General features: G+C 35.5%; 1 protein-coding gene across 3 annotated transcripts in view; it reads left to right on the top strand.

Annotated features, from left to right (window-relative positions):
• CCDC138 (coiled-coil domain containing 138) overlaps positions 1–21,585 on the top strand; it is a 94,405-nt gene that overhangs the window by 11,913 nt on the left and 60,907 nt on the right. For all 3 annotated transcript variants that reach the window (XM_055328528.1, XM_055328527.1, XM_055328526.1), the window contains exons 6-7: positions 3,629–3,787; positions 12,897–13,016. In XM_055328528.1, the coding sequence (XP_055184503.1) occupies positions 3,629–3,787; positions 12,897–13,016 (279 nt within the window). The remainder of the gene's footprint in view (positions 1–3,628; positions 3,788–12,896; positions 13,017–21,585) is intronic.

Here is a 21,585-nt window from a genome sequence, read left to right as displayed (position 1 = left end):
TGTTTCCAAAGGATGTAATTCTTGTATTAAGTATCCACTAGGTAGGGGTACAGAAGGGAACAAAAGTATGTATAATACACAGTTGCTGACTGAAGTTATTATAGTTAGAATTCTGCTGTATTTGTATACAATGAAATAGTTAAACATTTAAAAAAAAAACCCAATACCTTAAAAAAAAAAACCCTAATATCTCATTTTGTCTGAATAATTCAGATTATATTATAGGGAGAAAGATCAAGATTTTAGTTTGGAATTGGTTAGGTTTGAGAGTTTAAGGGAGACCTAAGGTAAGTAGTTAAATGTACCAGCTCAGTATTTAAAACATAGGTCTTGGATGGGTATCTAAATTGGGAGTTATTTACATATAGATATTAAAAACTGTCACCAGTAGTTGAGATCTAGAGAGAGGGCAGAGTGTGAAGAGATGTAGGTATTCTGATGGTGGGTATTAGGATGAGGGCAGTAGGGATAGAGGGAAGTAGATGGATTCTAAACATTTTTAAGAGATGGAATCAGTAGATCTTGAAGATTGTTTTGATGTGGGAGGTCTGCAGTAGGTTTCAGTCAAGGATGAAATGCAGCTTTATTAATTTGGCTATTGGATAAATGATACTGCCTTTTTTGCTGAGATAGGAAACAACACTGGAGGGAGAGGATTCTATTTTTTTTTTTAATTTGTAACTTTAATTTTTGTATAGGAAATAATTCCTTTATTATGAATATTATCTTTTCATTTGCAGTATTCTTCTAGGTAACACAGTGTTTTTGTTTTTAAAAGTTTATAAAATGAGATGCCTGGGTTGAGCATCTGCCTTTGGCTCAGGTCCTGATCTCAGGATCTTGGGATCGAGTCCTACATCAGGCTCCCTGCATGGAGCCTGCTTCTCCCTCTGCCTATGTCTCTGCCTCTCTCTCTGTGTCTCTCACGAATAAGCAAATGAAATCTTAAAAAAAAAAAAAAGTTTATAAAATATTTATGACATATAGAAAAACATAGGGAATATTATAACATCAACTATATACTCATTGCCCATATTGCATAATGCTAAAATTTTATTAATAATTCTGTTTGATACTAGAAAGAAAATAAAATGTTTCAATTACAGTTGAAACAGCTTTCCTCCATCCCATACCCTCTTCCTTTTCCCAAGGATTAAGCACTCCCTTGAAATTGATGTAGATCCATTATATCCTTTTTTAACCCTTTTATATATTCTTATATACGTATTGCTTTGAATGTTTTAAAATGTTACGTAGGTAGTGATGTATCGTGGATTTCTTTTTGTAGCACCCTTCATTTGTAGCTAAATTTTTTAGTTGTATGTGTTTGGAAAATGTAGTTCTAGTTCATTCATCATACCTGCCATGTAGCATTCTAGCCTCTAAATAAACAGCTTTTTTTTTTTTTTTTTTTTTTGAGAGAGAGCACATGCACAAGTGGGGGTGGGAGAGGAAAGGGAGAGAGCCCAACATGGGGTTTTGATCCTGGGACCCTGGGATCATGACCTAAGCTGAAGGCAGATACTTAACTGATTGAGCTACTCAGGTACCCCTATTTGTTTATGTCTATATAAATATACAAGATGGAGTTTATATTTTATGATTAGCTCTATTTAAGTGTCCTTAGCCTGTAAGAGGTAATAGTTGTAGGGTGCTACCAAATTGTTCTCCAAAGTAACTGTGCTTATTAGTTTACATTCCCATCAGCAACATTCTGGAGTTATCTTCTCCCATAATATGACAGATAGCTTCACTGATGTTGTAGTTTACATTTTTTTGCCTTTGAGTGTTAAATCCATTAAGATGATTCTGAGTTGAGACACTAATGATAAGACTATATATATATATATATATATATATATATATATATATATTTTTTTTTTTTTTTAAGCTTTTATTTATTTATTCATGAGAGAGAGAGAGAGGCAGAGACACAGGCAGAGGGAGAAGCAGGCTCCATGCAGGGAGCCCAATGTAGAACTCGATCCCTGGACTCCAGGATCACGCCCTTGGCCGAAGGCAGGCACTAAACTGCTGAGCCACCCAGGGATCCTGATGAGACCATATTTTTAAGCGAACCAAGATAGTAATCTGCAGGTGCATACCCAGGACTTTGAGTAAAAAGACCAGTTTCTTTTATATCAAATCTAAATGTTGAAAGTAAATGAGATGACAACCCTGTGTCCAGGAATTAAGTTTCGATTCTCTAGAATTCTACAGTTTTTTGTTAAACAATGTAAGCACGATAGTAGAACTTTCTGGATTTCATCATATGCTGAGATAAAAGAATTCCAGCAAATTTTTTATTAACAGTTGACCAATGATGGGGAATCTGTTAGTGATTGTATTAGAATTCAATTCTTTCAAGGCTATATATATCTGCCTCAGGAACTGCTGGACCTGAGACAGGTGAAGGCAAGTGTTGGGTTTCCAGAGTAGTGGCCTGGTCCCATACAGAAAGCTTCCACATCCAGAAATGATAGAAAAAAAAGTTAATATTTTTTTTAAGTTTTTATTTTAATTTCAATTAGTTAACATAGTGTTATATTAGTTTCAGATGTGCAATGTAGTGATTCAAAACTTCCATACATCTTGAGCTATCTTCAAATAGGGAAAATGTGATGTACGTTCACAATGGCCTGCTGAGCACTGAAGGAAACAATGAACTCACAGCAAATAATTCCAGACCTAGAAAGTCCAAGATGAAGGCTCTAGCAGATTCATTGTCTATTCAGAGCCCACTTTCTCGTTCATAGACAGCTATCTTTTTGCTGTGTTCTCACATGTTAAAAGGGCCTCTTTAAAATTTCTTTATAAAGTGTACAATTCAGTTATTTTTAGAATATTCAAAGAGTTATGCTACCATCACCGTAGCCAATTTTATAATATTTTCATTATCCAAGTAAGAAACCCCCTACTCATTAGATAGCTCTCCTCATTAACCACCCACACTCCCCTGACACCCCCCGCCATTTCCTGTCAACCCTAGGCAACTATTAGTCTATTTTCTGGCTATAGAGGTATTCGAAGTAAAGAATAGAGAAGATTTGAAATAGGCAAATAGGCACTGTGATGAGTGGGAGAGAGAGAGAGCCAACCATGAAAATATAAAACGATTTCTGGACTACATTGAGAATGCAGTAGAGGTTCCCTGAATTTAAAATAGTACAACTTTTTCCGATGTGTGTTTTCTCCATTGGTATTGAGCAGCGCGGCATTGAGGTTAGTGCTGTAATGTGGGGCTAAGATTTTTCAGCCTAAGTGATGGACAAGAAGAAGAGGGGGATAGAGTATAGGGAAAGAAAAGATGGTACAGTTGAAGTGGAGCATGGAATAGAAGCTGGATAGGGGAATACTCTATAGTATTGATGCATTTTAGACCTCAAATTCTCTAGAGTCTTCATGGTGGAATCTCACTATGGTGTCACATCATTTTGCAACAAGATAGAATTTCTGTGTAGGCTTACTTGCTGTGCCAGTCTAGCTGTTGCTATAAGACAGATTTTACTTGTACGCATGTAATCCTAAATACCATTTGATTAAGCTACAGCCTCAGTAAATAAAACCTAATTTGTAGAATTTGTGAATGAACTTTCTAAAAATATTTGAATCTGACATTTTAATGCAGTGTGAAACTGCAGCACAACAGGAGTTTGCTGAAGAACTTCAGAAGCGGGAACGTTTTTTAGTTGAAAGAGAACAGCTGCTTTTCAGACATGAAACTGCTTTGAGTAAAATTAAAGGTGTTGAAGAAGAGGTTCTTACAAGATTTCAGATTATAAAGGAGGTAACTATATAACATTTGATTTCAGAGTAATATTATAATTTGTTTTTCTTAATTTAGATTCACTTACTATTAGCATTTTGCCACATTTGCTCTATTTCTTCTTTGTCCTTCCTTACCCCACCAATTTTTTCCTGACCATTTGAAACTAACTTGCAAAAATCATGACTCAGCACCCCTAAAACTTCCTTAGTATTATCAATACTTAATCTTAGGACTGTGTATCTCCTGAGCATAAAGATATTTGTGACATCATTATCATATTAGGAAATTAATGCTAATTGAATAATTTAACTTGATATATAGTCTGTATTCACTTTTAGGTGTTGAAATTTTTTTTTTAAGAATGTATTTATTTATTTATTTATTTATTATTTATTTATTTATGAAAGTGTGTGTGTGTGTGTGTGTGTGTGTGGCAGAGGAAGAGGCAGAGAATCTTTTTTTTAATTATTTTTTTAAGATTTTATTTATTTAAGGCAGAGAATCTTAAGTAGACTCCCCACTGAGCATGGAGCCCAATGTGGGGCTCAATCCCACAACCCTGAGATCATAATCTAACCTGAAACTGAGAGTTAGATGCTTAACTGACTGAGCCACCCAGGTACCCCATTGTCTTGAGATCTTTTATTGCATGTTTCATTATTATTTAAAACAATTTTTTAAAGATTTTATTTATTTATCCATGAGAGACACAGAGAGAAAGAGGCAGAGACACAGGCAAAGTCGGAGAAACAGGCTCCCCACAGGGAGCCCGATGTGGGACTCAATCCCGGATGCTGGGATCACATCCTGAGCTGAAGGCAGACGCTCAACTGCTGAGCCACTCAGACGTCCCAGCATGTTTTATTATTATTTTCTGATTAAAGAACTAGACAGAATTTCACGCATTGTACTTGATTTTTATATGTTTTTGGTTTCTGTAAATCTAGAGCAGTCAACCATTTTCTTTTTTGTGAGACTTTCTTTGAAGATTCCAGGCTAGTAGTCTTACCCACCCCTAGCGCTCTGTGCCCCCTGCCAATAACTATTGACCTATTTTCTGACCCTGTACTTCTGCCTTTCCCAGAATGTCATGTAAATAAAATTACGATTTTTCTTTATTTGTGGTTTTTAGCAGACATTTAGTTATGAGATAGCTCCACATACTTTTCTTTGAGTTTATCCTGTTTGGGGTTAACTGAACATCTTTGACTTTTTAAATTAATGTCTTTCACCAAATTTGGGATGTTTTCAACTGATATTTCTTCTCTTATTTTTTAATTTTCCAACTTCTTTCTTCTCCTCCTGTAATTCCAGTGACTTACATATTAGGTCTTTTGCTGTTATACCACAGAGTCTCTGCTTCTTTTTTCTCATTTGTTTCTTCTGTGTTCTTCAGATTTGATAATATCTATTACTTACCATTATGTTCATTGTTTTTTATTTCCATGTTGCTACTGAAATCATCTAGTGAATTTTATTTTTAATATTTTAAAGTTCTAAGATTGCTAATTATGGTCTTTTAATTAAGTTTAATTTTTCTTATGAGAATTTTTATCTTTCCATTTATATTTGTTCATATTTACCTCAGGGAACATATCTAAAAATTCAGTATTTGGCTCATGTAAGGATTGGCATTTTTCTTGAGATTTAGTCACATTTTTCTGGCTCTCTGTATGCTCAGTGACTTTTTGTCCCTATTGTATTTGGGACCTTTTGGATATTGTACAGATTGTGGATCTGGTTATAATCCTCTGGAGACTATTTTTTAAGCAATCAGCCCAATTGAGGTGTTTGTTTACTTATAAATTGAAGTATAATTGACATACTTTATGTTTCAGTTGTAAACATAGTGATTTGACATTTTTAAATGTATTATGAAACACTCACCATGATAAACTAGTTACCATCTCTCACTATATAATGCTGTTATAATATTATTGACTATATTCTCTATGCTATACATTATATTCCTGACTTATTATAACTGGGAAGTTTGTACCTTTTGACTACCTTTACCTGTTTTGCCCACTGCCCACCTCCCTCCCCATCTGGCAGCTGCACTAGTTCTTTCTTTTATGAGTCTGTTTCTATTTCTGTTTTATTTTGTTTACTCATTTGTTTTGTTTTTAGATTTCATGTAAAAGTGAAGTTATATAGTGATTGTCTTTCTCTGACTTCTTTCACGTAGCATAAATACCCTCAAGGTTCCTTCATGTTGTCACAAATGGCAAAATTTGATTCTTTTTTTAAGTCTGTGTAATATTCCACTGTATATTTATGCAGCATCTTTATCCAGTCATCTCTCAGTGAACACCTAGGTGTCCTCCATATCTTGGCTGTTATAAATAATGCTGTAGTGAATATAGGTGTGCATATATCTTTTAGAATTAATGTTTTCATTTTCTTTAGGTAAATACCCAGAAGTAGACTTGCAGGATCATATGGTAGCTCTATTTTGAAGTTTTTGAGGAACGTTCATGTATTTTCCAGAGTGGCTGCTCTGATTCGCATCAACAGTTCACGCATGAGGTTTCCCTTTCTCCTCCTCCTTGCCAACATTTTTATTTCTTGTGTTTTGGATATAAGCCATTCTGACTGTTTAAGGTGATATCTCATTGTGGTTTTGATTTGCATTTCCCTGATGGACTAGTGAAGTTGAGCATTTTTTCATGTACCTCTTGGCCATCAATATGTCTTCTTTGGAAAAATATCTGTTAAGGTCCATTTCCTATTTTTCAATTGTATTGTTTGTTTATTTGTATGAGTTCTTTTTTTTAAGATTTTATTTATTTATTCATTAGAGGCAGAGAGAGAGAGAGAGAGAGAGAGAGAGGCAGAGACACAGGTAGAGGGAGAAGCAGGCTCCATGCAGGGAGCCTGATGTGGGACTCAGTCCCGGGTCTCCAGGATCACACCCTGGGCTGAAGGCAGCGCTAAACTGCTGAGCCACCTGGGCTGCCCTGAGTTGTAGGAGTTCTTCATGTTATTTGAATATTTTGAATACAAAGATCCAAATATATATTGGATATATCATTTGCGGATATTTTCTCCTATTCAGTAAGTTTCCTTCACTGTGCAAAAACTTTTTTGTTTGATGTAAATTGAATTGTGTTTTTTTTTTCTCCAGTTGTTTAGTTTTGCTTTTTTGCCCTTGCCTGAAAACACAGACCAAAAATATATTGTTAAGACTGATGTCCAAGAGTTTATTACCATTGATTTCTTTTAGGAGTTTTATGGTTTCAGGTCTTGAATTCATTCTGAGTTTATTTTTGTATATAGTATGAGAAAGTGGTCCATTTTCTTTTGTATGTATCTATTCAGTTTTCTCAGCACTATTTATTAAAGAGACTATTTTTTCCCTATTGTATATTCTTTCCTCCTTTGTAGTAGATTACCATATAAGCATGAGTTTAATTCTGGGCTCTCTGTTCTGTTCCATTTATCTCCACATCAGTTTTTGTGCCAGCACTATACTGTTTTGATAACTATAGCTTTGTAGTAAAGTTGGAAATCTGGAAGTATGATATCTCCAAGTTTGTTTTTCTTTCTCAGTGTTGCTTTGGCTGTTGGGGTCTTTTGTGATCCAAACAAATTTTAGTATTCTAATTCTGTGAAAAATGCTTTTGGCATTTTTGGTAAGAATTGCACTGACTCTGTAGATTACTTTAGGTAGTATGGAAATTTTAACAGTATTAATTGTTCTAATCCATGAGCATGGTATATCTTTCTGTTTATTCGTGACATCTTCAATGTCTTTCATTAATGCCTTATAATTTTTGGAATGCAGGTCTTTCACTTCCTTGGGTAAATTAATTCAGAGGTATTTTTATTGTTTTAGTGCAATTGTAAATGAGATTGTTTTCTTAATTTCTCCTTCTACTATTTTGGTGTTAGTATAGAAACACAACTGATTTCTGTATGTTACTTTTGTATCTTGCAACTTTACTGAATTCACATATTCTAATAATTTTTGGTGAATTCTTGAGGGTTGACTATATATAACATACTGTCATCTGCAAATAATGTTGGTCTTACTTCTTCCTTACCAACTTGGATGCTTTTTCTTTTTCTTCTCTAATTGCTATGGCTAGGTCTTCCAGTGTTATGTTGAATAAAAGTGGTGAAAGTAGGCATTCTAGTCTTGTTCCTAATCTTAGAATAAAAGCTTTAAGCATTTCACCATTGAGTATGATGTTAGCTGTAGCTTTCTCATATATCCTTTATTATGTTGATATATGTTCCCTCTATACTCTCTTTGTTAATAGTTTTAATCATGAATGGTTATTGCGTCTTGACAAATGTTTTTTCTGCATCTGTGGAGATGATCATACGATTTTCATTCTTCATTTTGTTAATATTGCATATCACATTAATTTGTGAATATTGAGCCATTCTTACATCCCTGGAATATATCAGGGTAGTGCTGACCTCACAGAATGAATTTGGGAGCATTCCTTCCTCTTAAGTTTTTTTTTTTTTTTTTTTTTTGGAATATTTGGGAGAAGGATGGATGTGAACTCTGCTTTGAATGTTTGGTAGAATTTTCCTCTGAAGCCATCTGTTTGTTGGGCATTTTTGATTACTAATTCAATTTCATTTCTAGTAATTGGTCTGTTTAGATTTTCTATTTCTTCCTGATTTCATCTTGGAAGGTTGTATATTTCTAGGAATTTATCCATTTCTTCTACGTCATCCGAGTTTTTAGCATATAATTTTTAATAATAGTTTCTTATGAGTCTTTGTATTTCTGTGATGTCAGTTGTAACTTCTCTTTAATTTTGGATTTTAGTTTTTTGAGTCCTCCCTTTTCTTCTTGGTGCATCTGGCTGTAGTTTTATCTATTTTATCTTTTTAAATCTCATAATTTTGTTCATCTTTTCTCTTTCTGTTTTCTCCTGGCTTTTAAAGTCTCTATTTCATTTATTTCTGCTCATGATACTTATATTTTCTTTCCTTCTGTGAACTTGGACTTTGTTCTTCTTTTTCTGATTCCTTTAGGGTGTGAGGTTAAATTGTTTGAGATTTTTTTTCTTGTTTCTTGAGGTTGGCGTGTAATGCTGTAAATCTCCCTCTTAAAACTTCTTTTGTTGTGCCCTAAAAATTTTTGAATGATGTGTTTCCATATTCATTTGTCTCAGGTATTTTTTAATTTCCTCTGTTTTTTTGTTGATCCACTGGTTATTAGTAATATGTTGTTTAGCCTCCATGTATTTGTGGGGTTTTTTCCATTTTTCTTATAATTGATCTGTAGTTTCATACCACTATGGTTGGAAAAGTGTGTTTCCATGTGCACTAGAAAAGAAGATATATTCTGTTTTTGGATGGAGTGCTCTGTATATATCTGTTAATGTGTTGTTCAGAATGACTGTTTTCTTACTGACATTCTGTCTGGGTGATCTATCCATTGATATAAGCGAGGTGACAAAGTCCCCAAGTGTAACTCTTTTTCTGTCAATTTCCCTTAATGTCTGTTAAGATTTACTTTATATACTTAGGTGCTCATATGTTGGGTGCATAAATATTTATAATTGTTATGTTCTCTAGTTGGATTGATCCATTTATCACTATGTAGTGCCCTTCTTTGTCTCTTGTTACAGTCATTGTTTTAAAGTCTGTTTTGTCTGATACAAGAATTATATTCCAGCTTTTTTTTTTCATTTCCACTTATTGTAATATCTTTTTACATCTCTTCACTATGGTCCCTTAGCATATTTTCATGTTCTTTTTGCTGTTTAACTTGGATGATTTCTGCTACCCTGTCTTCCAGATTGCTGATTTCTCTTCTTCTGCATCCTCTAATCTGCTGTTGATTATCTCTAGTATATTTTTTATTTCAGTTATTATATTCTTCATCTCATTTTTTATATTTTATATCTCATCTTCATTTTTTATATCTTCTGTCTCTGTTGAGATTCTCACTTAGTTCATCCATTTTTCTCCCCAAAGTAGAGGAGACCGTTACTTTGAATTATTTATGAGGTTAATTGTTTATCTCTGTTTCATTTAGTTCTTTTTCTGAGATTTTTTTTGTTCTTGTTCATAACATATCCCTCTGTCTTCTCATTTTGTCCGAGTTTCTGTTTTTGCGTATTAGGTAGGACACTTCCATCTCCTGACATTGAAAGTATGGACAATGAGTAGAGGGTGATATGTAGGACCCAGAAGTATAATCCCCTGGTCACCAGAACCAAGTACTTCAGGGGTGTTCCCTGTGTGAACTATGTATGCCCTCCTCTTGTGACTGTGCTATAGTTGCTGCTGGTACTGTTGAGGATGGGACTGTGCCCTGGCCCAGCACCTGGCTACCTGGCCATGACTACTGCAGGTGCATTGGTGTTTGGGGCTGGCCAGCATGCTGGCTGAGAGGCCCATCTGTGGCTGCTGCCTGAGTGGGTGACTGTGACTCTGCAGGGTGGGTCTGGCTCCTTCTCCCTGAGACAACAGTTTCTTTGAATGGTTGCCCATCCTGACTAAGGATGCCAACTGGTTGTGTCAGGGTAGTTGCTATAGAGATTGCTTGCCAAGTATAGTGGGTCCCCAGGGATGCCTGCTGGGTTGAGTGAGTTGGGTGGGGTGGATCTCTAGGGGAATGCCAGAGTGAGGTGAACAGTGCTGGCAAGGTGGATGGAGAGTGTTAAAACTGGCACCTACTAGCATTGGAACAGCTAGGCTGAAAAAGGGACCAAAAATTGGCACTCCATGGCTGCTTCTCCCAGAGACATTTCCTGCAGATCCCTGATCCTCTGGCACATATGCTAAAATTAGTAAATATCCCTAATATATGGTGCAGGCACTTTTCACATTACCTGTATGGTGGGTGTTGAAGTGAGTGAGATTGTGTTCAGACCCTTTAATGTGGAGTCTTGGTTTCTTGTTAGCTTGCAGCTCTCCGGGAGTTAAGCCATGCTGATTTTTCAGTGCTCCTGGATTTATGCCCAGCTGATTTTCAAAGCCAGATATTATGGGGACTTGTCTTCCTAGAGCAGATCCCAGGGCAAGGGTGGCAGTATGCCTGATATGGGGCTTTGAACTCCACTCCTTAGGACCTCCATTTCTGTGCTATCCCTTCTGCTTGTGGGTTGCCATGCCTGGGTTTGTTTCCTGACCAGATTTTATTTCTGCCTCTCTCACCCTTCTTGATGTCCTTGTTTCTTCATATCTTTACCTGTAGAAGAGCTGTTTGCTCATCTTCACGTTATTCTCAGAGGAGATTGCTCTCCATGTAGTTGCAACCTTGGTGTATTCATGGAAAGAGGTGAGTTCAGGATCTTCCTGCTCCATTTTCCCTCCTCCATCCTGATTAGGTGTAGGCCAGAGTTGTTTGTCACCTTCTGTGGGAAGTGACCCAATCTTGGTTCAGTTTTCAAAGCTTTTATGATGTTGCTTCAGAGTTGTCTTATACATGTGCCACTTAGGTTTAGTCTGATACTCAGGCAGTGATAGAAATCTTATTAGTTCAATTGTCAAGACCTTTATTGTGGTGCTCAGTGTCTTTTCCGTGCTTAAGGAATTGGGAGGTTAGTCTGCAACTTGGGTAGTATATTTAAACTGAGCTCTGATCTCGCTACGTTTGCTCTGCTGCTTTTGTCTGTGCTTAAGCAGCTTAGGCTTTAGCCAGTTTTCCACAGGTTTATGTACACTGTAATGAAAGGATCCTCTTTCTGCGTCTCTTCTTTAATATACTCCCCACATTCCTTGGCTCACAGTGGCCTGTTTCCTGGCTTCCCTGGATGGAAAGGCAGAATTTTCTCTTAGAGTTTTAGCAGCTTATACAGCTTAAAGCTGCACTTAAGTAGTTAGGGGCCTGCTTTGGGGGCAAGACTACTAGAGAAAGGGAAAAACAAAAACCCTGAAAACTTCACCTTGAGGGTTGCTCTGTGTCTTCACTCCTTTTTACAATTCCCTGCTTCTGTTTACTTTTTACAGTCTTTAGGGTAGTTACTTTTTGTGTTTTTTTCTAAGGATTTTAGTTGTTATTAGTAACAGAACTAGAGTGTAGTGGGCTTTTCTTGTCTTTCTGGAAATGGAACTTATATCCTATTTTTTTTTTAATTTGGAAAATGAGAATGTTAACTGAAATAACTGTATTTGTGACTATATACTAAGTTATTTAAAGAACCATTTAATGTAATAGTTAAATTACTTAAAGCTAATATTTTCACATGACTGGATTTTTAAATAGGGCAGGAGAAGAAATGCTTGGATTCTCAAGAAGTTTCCATCCTAGATTTATGCTTGATTTTTTTTTTCTCTTTAGATTTGTTTGTTGTTATTCTTATTAAGTGTAAAGATAACAGCCTTATTTTAATGATACCTATATGTTTACTTGGAAGAAAGAAATTGATTCAGTTTTTTTTATTTCCTGTAAAAAATTGCTTGTTTTAATACATTATAAATAATTTCAGAATAAAAGGTGAAATAAACTATACATGTTTGCACTTTAAATCAAAATGTGCTATCTCATTTAAATATAATTAGAGGGTTAAATGATGTAAACAATTTTAGCTATTTAATGAGAACAAGAAATTAGTTTGTTCTATCTATGAATATTTCTTTTCAAGGGTAATTTAAATCTTTAATTTATAAATACGAATAGCTAGTCTCTTGAAAAAGATAGAAATCCGGGATCCCTGGGTGGCGCAGCGGTTTAGCGCCTGCCTTTGGCCCAGGGCGTGATCCTGTAGACCCGAGATCAAATCCCACGTCGGGCTCCCGGTGCATGGAGCCTGCTTCTCCCTCTGCCTATGTCTCTGCCTCTCTTTCTCTCTCTGTGTGTGACTATCATAAATAAATAAAAATTTAAAAAAAAAAGATAGAAATCCTTGTTTTCTCCATAATGTGAAAGAAATTATTTCAGTGAGTTTCATTGGATTTTTTTTTTTTTGAGCAGAAGCAGAAAATAGTTTTTTAATAGGGACTTAACAAATGCTTTTAACACTTAATTATTACATTGGTTGATGATACAGTTTTTATAAATTATTTGCAGTATTAGTCATGTATGCCTAAATGCACTGATTAAAGTCCTGATTTAAGGAGTTCTAAATTTTAATTATTTTGTGTTCAGTAGCATTAGTGACATGGAATCCTTACCTAATTTTTAGATCAGACTTTTTTTCTTCCCTTCTAGCAACACGATGCAGAAGTTGAGCACTTAACTGAAGTCCTTAAGGAAAGAAAGAAAGAAAGTAAGAGGCTAAGATCCTCTTTTGATGCACTGAAAGAATTGAATGATAGCTTAAAAAAACAGGTAAGATTTATGTTGATAAATACTAGATTATAAGATTTTAAAAACTTATGTATATTTAACAAGTTATATATCCAAGTGTTAGATTATATTCTGGCTAGAGAAAATTTTGATTAACCTTATTTGCTAACTTTATTTCCTAGAATACTTTCAAATATAAATATGATATTCTTAAGCTTTTGATTTCTCATCATCTGTTTTAGCATCCAGCTGAGATGTTTTTGCAGTTTGGAATTTTTAAAATATAAGAGCAATTACTAGATTTAAAACAAGCAAAAGAAATAAAAGACATGATAATCTGGAGATTTTTAGGCATTGATTTTATCTAATACTTATAATTGCTATTTTATACCACTGCTTATTTAAGATTTGTTTATTTTCTGGGCATCTATTATATGCTGGGCACTGTACTAGAAGGAAGCCTTCACATTATTCATGGTCTCGTGAGTACAGAGTGCTGTCATACAGAGTGCTCTCCTATTGTACTGTGATTATGTAACTGATATAATCTAGGTCACTGCTTAATACTGAAGTTGCAAAGCAAATATTTTGAGTTGTATCTGTTTGGGGTTTTTTTTGTTTGTTTGTTTTTTTACCTTTTGCCAGTTTTTGACTGAAAGATGTGAAAGTATGTTGAAGAGAGACAGGAGAATGATTATGTGTGCATTTGTGTGAGGCGAAATAGTAGACTGAACAGAAATTGGGATAAACCCAGTCACTTCAAAAATGAAAGCTTTGGGCTGGAAGACTTCATGGATTTTAAAATGTAACTGAGATTAGACTCTCAGATAATATGCATCCTAGAATTCTTAGCTATCTGTTCTCAGTTTCTGTTTTTGATGTTCTGTAGTTATTGCTTGTTAAAGTCTTTTTCATAGGCAGTGATACTTAGCTACACCATTTCTCATTTGATTGAATTTCTTTGGCTTCATTTATGGCCTCCCACAGCAGGAGTATGGATGGCCTTAACTTACTGCTGTCTGGAAGCCTGCCTTATCTCTGGAGACATGACTTTTTCCCATTACACTCAAGCTAACATGTACTCTTTCTTTCTCTTTTTAATTGAAGTATAGTTGGTTGACACAGAACATTATATTAGTTTCAGGTGTACAACAAAATGATTTGACAACTTTGTATGGTATGCTATGTTCACCACAAGTATAGATACTATCTGTCACCATACAACTCTAGCATTCTTCTTTAGAAGGATTTAATTGCTAGCCAAAGAACATTATTGCCCACACCTCTCTCTTAAGATTATATAATTCTTAATAATTTTGTATGTCTTTGCATGAGTGTGTGCTGAGTGGAATAAATTTTTAAGTGATTGATTTATTGGTAATTGGATTTTTAATCTAGTGTGTCTAAACTGAAAGAACGTGGGAGAAACCCTTTGGTACTAGCTGGCAGAATGCTTTTTTATGGTCACTTTGTTTAGTGTAGATAGGGGGCAGCAATTATTTTCTGTTAAGGATGAGGTAGTAAATATTTTGGGCTCTGTGAACCATACAGTCTGTCATGGTGACTGAACTCTGACATAATGCAAAAGTAACTGTAGGCAATAAGAAAGTGAATGAGCATGACTATGTTCTTAATAAGACTTTATATATAATTGTAGGCCGTGTTCAGATTTGGCCCATGGGCTATAGTTTGCCAGCTTTTGGCATGATGAATAATATATACAGTTGACACTTGAATAACATGGGTTTGAACTGTGTTCCACTTATATGAAGTTTTTTTCGATAAATGCAATACAGTATTGTAAATGTATATTCTCTTATGATTTTCTTTTCTTTTTTTTCATGTCAGAGTCTACCATCTTTTATTATTATTATTATTTTCCTCATTACATTCAGGAAAATTCTTTTTTAGTAACACTGGAAATGAGAAATATCTGGCTGGGAATTCCATTCTCCCATCACTTCTCAAGAGTATGCTTTGCTGATCTGGGTCACTTTGTTCCATTCCTCCTCCCTTCCTCAGCATCCACCCCTCTTCTTCTTTTTTAAATGTTCATTTTTCTTTTCTTTCCCTCTTTTTTTTAAAAATTTAAATTCAGTTAACTGAGATATAAACATCTAATGTGTTTCAGAGGTAGAGTTCAATAATTCATTATATAACACCCAGTACTCATTATATCATGTGCCCTCCTTAATGTCCATCATCCAGTTATCCCATCTTGCCATCCCCCTCACGTATAGCAACCTTCACTTTGTTTCCAATGATTAAGAGTCTCTTTATGATTTGTATCCCTCTCTGATTTCAACTTGTTTTATTTTCCCTCTCTCCCCTATAATATTCTGTTTTGTTTTTTAAATTCTACATGAGTGAGATCACATGATAATTGTCTTTCTCTGATTAACTTATTTCACTCAGTATAATACTCTCTAGTTCCATCCGTGTTGATGTAAGTGGTAAGATTTCCTCCTTTCTGATGACTGAGTAATATTCCACTATATATAAACCACATCTTCTTTATCCATTCATCTACTAATAGACATTTGGGCTTTTTCCACAGTTTGTCTATTGTGTATATTGCTGCTATAAATATTGGGGTGTAAATGCCCCTTCAGATCACTACATTTTGTATCTTTGGAGTAAATACCTAGTAGTGCAATGGCTGGGTTGTAGGGTAGTTCTATTTTTAACTTCTTGAGGAACCTCCATACTGTTTTCAGAGTGGCTGCACTAGCTTGCATTCCTGCCAACAGTGTAAGAGGGTTTTCTTTCTCTGCATCTCAGCCAATATCTGTCATTTCCTGACTTGGAAATTTTAGCCATTCTGACCAGTGTGAGGTAGTATCTCATTGTGGTTTTGATTTGTATTTATTTCCCTGATGCCGAGTGATGTGGAACATTTTTACTTGTGTTTGGTGGCCATCTGCATGTCTTTGGAGAAATGTCTGTTCATGTCTTCTGCCCATTTCTTGATTGGATTATTTGTGTTTTGGGTGTTTAGTTTGATCAGTTCTTTATAGATCTTGGATATTAGCCTTTTATCTGATAAGACATTTGCAAATATCTTCTCCCATCTCAAAGGCTACTTTTACTTTTGTTGACTGTCTCCTTTATTATACAAAAGCTTTTTATCTTGATGAAATCCCAGTAGTTTATTTTTGCCTCTGTTTCACTTGGCTTTGGAGATTGTCTAGCAAGGAGTTGCTCTGGCTGAGGACAGTGATGTTGCTGCTTGTGTTTTTCTCTAGAATTTTGATGGGTTCCCTTCTCACATTTAGATCTTTCATACATTCTGAGTCTAGTTTTTTTGTATGGTTTAAGGAGATGGTCCAGTTTCATTCTTTTGCTTGTGGTTGTCCAGTTTTCCCAGCACCATTTGTTGAAGAGACTATCTTTTTTCCATTGGATATTCTTCCTGCTTTGTCAAAGATTAATTGATCCAATGATCTGTGTGTCTGTTTTAGTGCCAGTACCATATTGTCTTGATGATTACAGATTTGTAGATCTTGAAAATGATTATGGTTTTTTAATACCTTGAAGTCCGAGTTTGAATGCCACCAGTTTGGTTTTCTTTTTTAAGATTGCTTTGGCTATTTGGATTCTTTTCTGGTTCCAAATAAATTTTAGGATTATTTGTTCTAACTCTGAAAAAAGTTGATGGTATTTTGATCCTATTTGATCCCTGCTTGATAGACATTGCATTGAATGTATAGAATGTATAGATTGTGCTAGGTAGCATAGACATTTTAACAATATTTGTTCTTCCAGTCCATGAACATGGAACATTTTTCTGTTTCTTTATGTCTTCCTCAATTTCTTTCATGAGTGTTCTATAGTTTTCTGAGTACACATCCTTTGCCTCTTTGGTTAGGTTTACTCCTAGGTATCTTATGATTTTTGTGCAACTGTAAATGGGATCAATTCCTTAATTTCTCTTTCTTCTGTCTCATTCTTAGTGTATACAAATGCAACTGGTTTCTGTGCATTGATTTTATATCCTGCAACTTTGCTGAATTCCTGTATGTGTTCCAGCAATTGTGGGGTGAAGTCTTTTATTTTTTCCACATACAGTATCATGTCATTATGAAGAGTGAGAGTTTGACTACTTCTTTGTCAGTTTGAGTGCCTTTTATTTATTTGTGTTGTCTGATTGCTGAGGCTAGGACTTGCAGTACTATGTTGAGCAACAGTGGTGATAATGGACATCCTTGCTGTGTTCTGACCTTAGGAGAAGTCTTTCAGTTTTTCCCCATTAAGAATATTATTCACTGTGGGATTTTCATAGATGGCTTTTATGATACTGAGGTATCTTCCCTTTAACTCTACACTGTGAAGAGTTTTAATCAAGAAAGGATGCTGTATTTTGTCAAATGTTTTTCTGTATTTATTGAGAGGATCACATGGTTCTTATCCTTTCTTGTATTAATATGGTATATCACATTTGTGGATTTGTGGATGTTGAACCACCGTTGCAGCCCAGGAATAAATCCCACTTGGTTGTGGTGAATGATCCTTTTAATGTACTCTTGGATCCTATGGACTAGTATCTTGACATCCATGTTCATTGGGTATTGGTCTATGGTCTACTTGGTTGGGTCTTTGTCTGGTTTTGGAATCAAGGTAGTACTGACCTCATAGAACATGTTTGGAAGTTTCCCTTCCATTTCTGTTTTTTGAAACAGCTTTAGAAGAACAAGTATTATTTCTTTAAATTCTTGGTAGAATTCCCCTGGGAAACCTTCCGGCCCTGGACTGTAGTTTGTTGGGAGATTTTCAATTACTGCTTCAATTTCCTTGCTGTTTATGGGTCTGTTCAGGTTTTCTGTTTCTTCCTCTTTCAGTTTTGGTAGTTTATATGTCTCTAGGAATGCACCATTTCTACCAGGTTGCCTGATTTGTTGACATATAGTTGCTCATAATATGTTCTTATAATTGTATTTTCTTTGTGTTGGTTGTGATCTCTCCTCTTTCATGATTTTATTTTTGTCCTTTCTGTTTTCTTCTTGATAAGTCTGGTCAGGGGATTATCAATCTTACTGATTCTTTTGAAGAACCAGCTCCTAGTTTTGTAGATCTGTTCTATTGTTCTTTTGGTTTCTGTTTCATTGATTTCTGCTCTAATCTTTATTATTTATCTTCTCTTGCTGAGTTTAGGCTTAATTTGCTGTTCTTTCTCCAGCTTCTTTAGGTTAAGGTTAGATGGTGTGTGTTTTTGAGACCTTTCTTGTTTCTTGAGAAAGGCTTGTATTGCTATATACTTTCCTCTTAGGACCACCTTTGCTGCATTTCAAAGGTTTTGAACAGTTGTATTTTCATTTTCATTTGTTTCCATGAATCTTTTAATTTTTTTTTATTTATGATAGTCACACACACACAGAGAGAGAGAGAGAGAGAGAGAGAGGGCAGAGACACAGGAAGAGGGAGAAGCAGGCTCCATGCACCGGGAGCCCAACGTGGGACTTGATCCCAGGTCTTCAGGATCGCGCCCTGGGCCAAAGGCAGGCGCCAAACCGCTGCGCCACCCAGGGATCCCCTGTTTCCATGAATTTTTAAAATTCTTTAATTTCCTGGTTAACTTACTCATTCTTTAGTAGGATACCCTTTAACCTATTTTACTGATTTTGAGGGGGTTTCTCTGTGCCTTCTGGACTTTCATGCTGCTTCCTTTCCCAGATTAGCAAAGTTCTCAACTATTATTTGATCAAATACAGCTTCTGCCCCCCCCCTCTTTTTTCCTCTTCTTCTGAGATCCCAATTATTCTAATATTTCACTTTATGGTATCACTTATCTGTCAGATTCTCCTTTTATAATACAGTAGTTATTTATCTCTTTTTTTCAGCTTTATTCTCTTATTTTGTCTTTTGTATCACTGATTCTCTCCTCTGCTTCATTTATTGTAGCAGTTAGAGACTCCCATTTTTTGTTGCATCTCATCTCTTTTTAATTTCAACTTGATTAGATTTTAGTTCTTTTATTTCTCCAGAAAGGGATTTTCTAGTGACTTCTGTGCTTTGTTCAAGCCCAGCTAGTATCTTTATAATTGTTGTCCTGAACTCTAGATCTGACATGTTACTTATATCTATACTGATTAAGTCCCTGGAAATCAGTACTGCCTCTTGTTCTCTTTTTTGAGAACAAGTGAGTTTTGAGTGAGTTTTTCTGAGTGAATTTCTAAGTAAACAAGTGAGTGAGTTTTGAGTGAGTTTTTCTGTCTTGTTTCTATCCAGAGAAAAATAGATGAATGAGAGATCAAAGTACTAAAATGACAACAACCCCAGAGAAATATATACTAAACAAATCAGAAGAGACCTGAAACTGAAAAAGAAAATCTAAAATATTAGAGAGATAATATAATTAAATAGGTGAACAGAGCAGACCAATACACAGTAGATCCTGCGTGTATTTTGGTCTGTTTATTAGAATAGAAAACTATATCCCAAAATTATATTGTGAAAGACATTGTATTGTGAAAGAAAAACTTATATATATGTACAAAAGTAAAATTAAATATGATAAATGGATAGAATGGATAGAATGTAACTGTGGAAATGAAAGTTTAAAAAGACAAAAAAAGAGTTGATAAAATAAGGAATTGGTTTAAAAAGAAAGAGAAAAGAGAAATTAAAATTGGAAGACTAAAGAATCATGGAGGGAAAACCCATGAGTTCTATATACTGTGTTCCCCTAGGACTGGAGTTTTGTAGTTCTGTGTGATAAGTAAGCTTGGTCTCAGCTGGATGTTCTTGCTGGTCTTCTCGGAGAGGGACCTGTTGCACTGAATCTCAGTTGTCTTTCCCCGGGTGGAACCGCACTGCCCTTGCCGCGGACCAGGCTCTGTAAGCGGTTTCTGATTGCTCTGTGTGGCTTTTGTTCCCTGAAGGCTTTCACACTGATTTAGAGGATGAGAATGGAAATGGCAGCCTCCCAGTCTCCAGCCCCAGAGCTGAAAGCTCATGCCCCCAACTCCTCAGTGTGTCCTTGGGGAAAGCAGTCACTCCTGTCTGTCCTGTCTCTGTCTGCACTCCATGCTCACCCAGCCTGTGACCAAGCATTTTTATTTCAGGCACACAATCCTGCTTCAAGTTTCCAAACCCGCAGACTCCTGTGGCACGCATCGTGCTGCTTCTCCCCGATGAGGGAGGGTAGTCTCACCATCGTTCTGCCACTTACTAGGCTCTGCTCAGTTTGTGGTTTATAGCAACCCTGAGCGGGGAGCCCACTCTTGGGTTTGCGGATAGCATTCAGCTTCCCCACTCCAGTCCTTGGGAATCCGGCTGTACTCAGGTACTCCTGTTCTTTCTGTGACCCCAGGGAGACCACACTGTCCCACCTAGGATTCTGCCTCACTTCACCCACCTGAGTGCCTTTTAGGCAGGGACATCCCTCACCAGAGCAGACTTCTAAAAGTTCTTATTTTTGCACTTGACTCCTATATGACTTTCTCGTATAGGATCACATACTCAATATGAAGAAAACAAAAATGCCTCAGATAATATGAATATACCTGCCAGTGTTCCAGATATTGGAGCTAGTAGTCAATGACTTTAAAATAATGATTAATATGGTCAAGAGAGTAGAAAAAAAGATTGAGAGCTTCATTAGAGAAGCAGAATTTATAAAAAAAATTAAGATGAAATTCTAAAACTAAAAAATAATTGAATTTCAGAACTGCAATGAATGGGTTAATAGCAGATGAGTGCAACAGAAGACAGGATTAATGAACTGGAAGATAATTTCCTAAAAAGTTTTGGAATAAAAACACTGAGTACAGAAAGAATAAAAAAAAATTTCTAAAAGAGATATGTTTAGGGCGCCTGGGTGGCTTAGTCAGTTAAGCCTCTGCCTTTGGCTAATGTGATCCTGAGGTCCTGGGATTGAGTCCCACATTGGGTTACCTGCCCCATGAGGAGCCTGCTTCTCCCTCTGTCTCTGTCTCTCTCTGTGTCATGAATAAATAAATAAAATCTTTAAAAAAAATAAAAGAGATGTTTAGTTAAAATTTTTAACATGGGAATCCAAAAAGAGATCATAGAGTAAAAACAATATATGTGAAGTAAAATGGCCACATATTACCAAAACTGGTAAAAGAAAATGCCAATTTAACAGATTCAAGAAATTATTTTAAGCTTAAGTAGGATAATTATTAAAACCATACATAGGAACATTGTTTTAAAACTGCTGAAAACAATAGATAAAGATAAAATTTTAAAAGTGAACAAAGAAAAACAAGACACTTTACTTCCAAAGAAGGAATGGTAAGACTTAGGAATTTTAAGGAGGAAATCATGTACCTTAAATATAAGTAGAGAAAAAAATCCCCTGTACAAGGCCAGCATAACCTTGAAACTAAATGTATCAAAATTGTTACAAGAAAAGTAAGATTCAAACCAGTTGCGTGAATATAGATGCAAATTGGGAAATTGAATCTAGCAATACATAAAATAATACAACTGAGTGGATTTAATATAGGAATACAAAGGTGGTTTCTCATTTGAAACACATCTGATAAGGAGAAAAATCATAATTTCTACTGATAATAAAATTCACCAGCTCATGATAATAGTAATAAAAGAGAACTTAATTTTGATAAAGTGTCTACAAAAAAAATCCAAC

The sequence above is a fragment of the Nyctereutes procyonoides genome, unplaced genomic scaffold (assembly GCF_905146905.1).
Source record: "Nyctereutes procyonoides isolate TBG_1078 unplaced genomic scaffold, NYPRO_anot_genome, whole genome shotgun sequence".
NCBI classification, from domain to species: Eukaryota; Metazoa; Chordata; class Mammalia; order Carnivora; family Canidae; genus Nyctereutes; species Nyctereutes procyonoides.
This window is presented reverse-complemented; position numbering and strand designations above follow the sequence as displayed.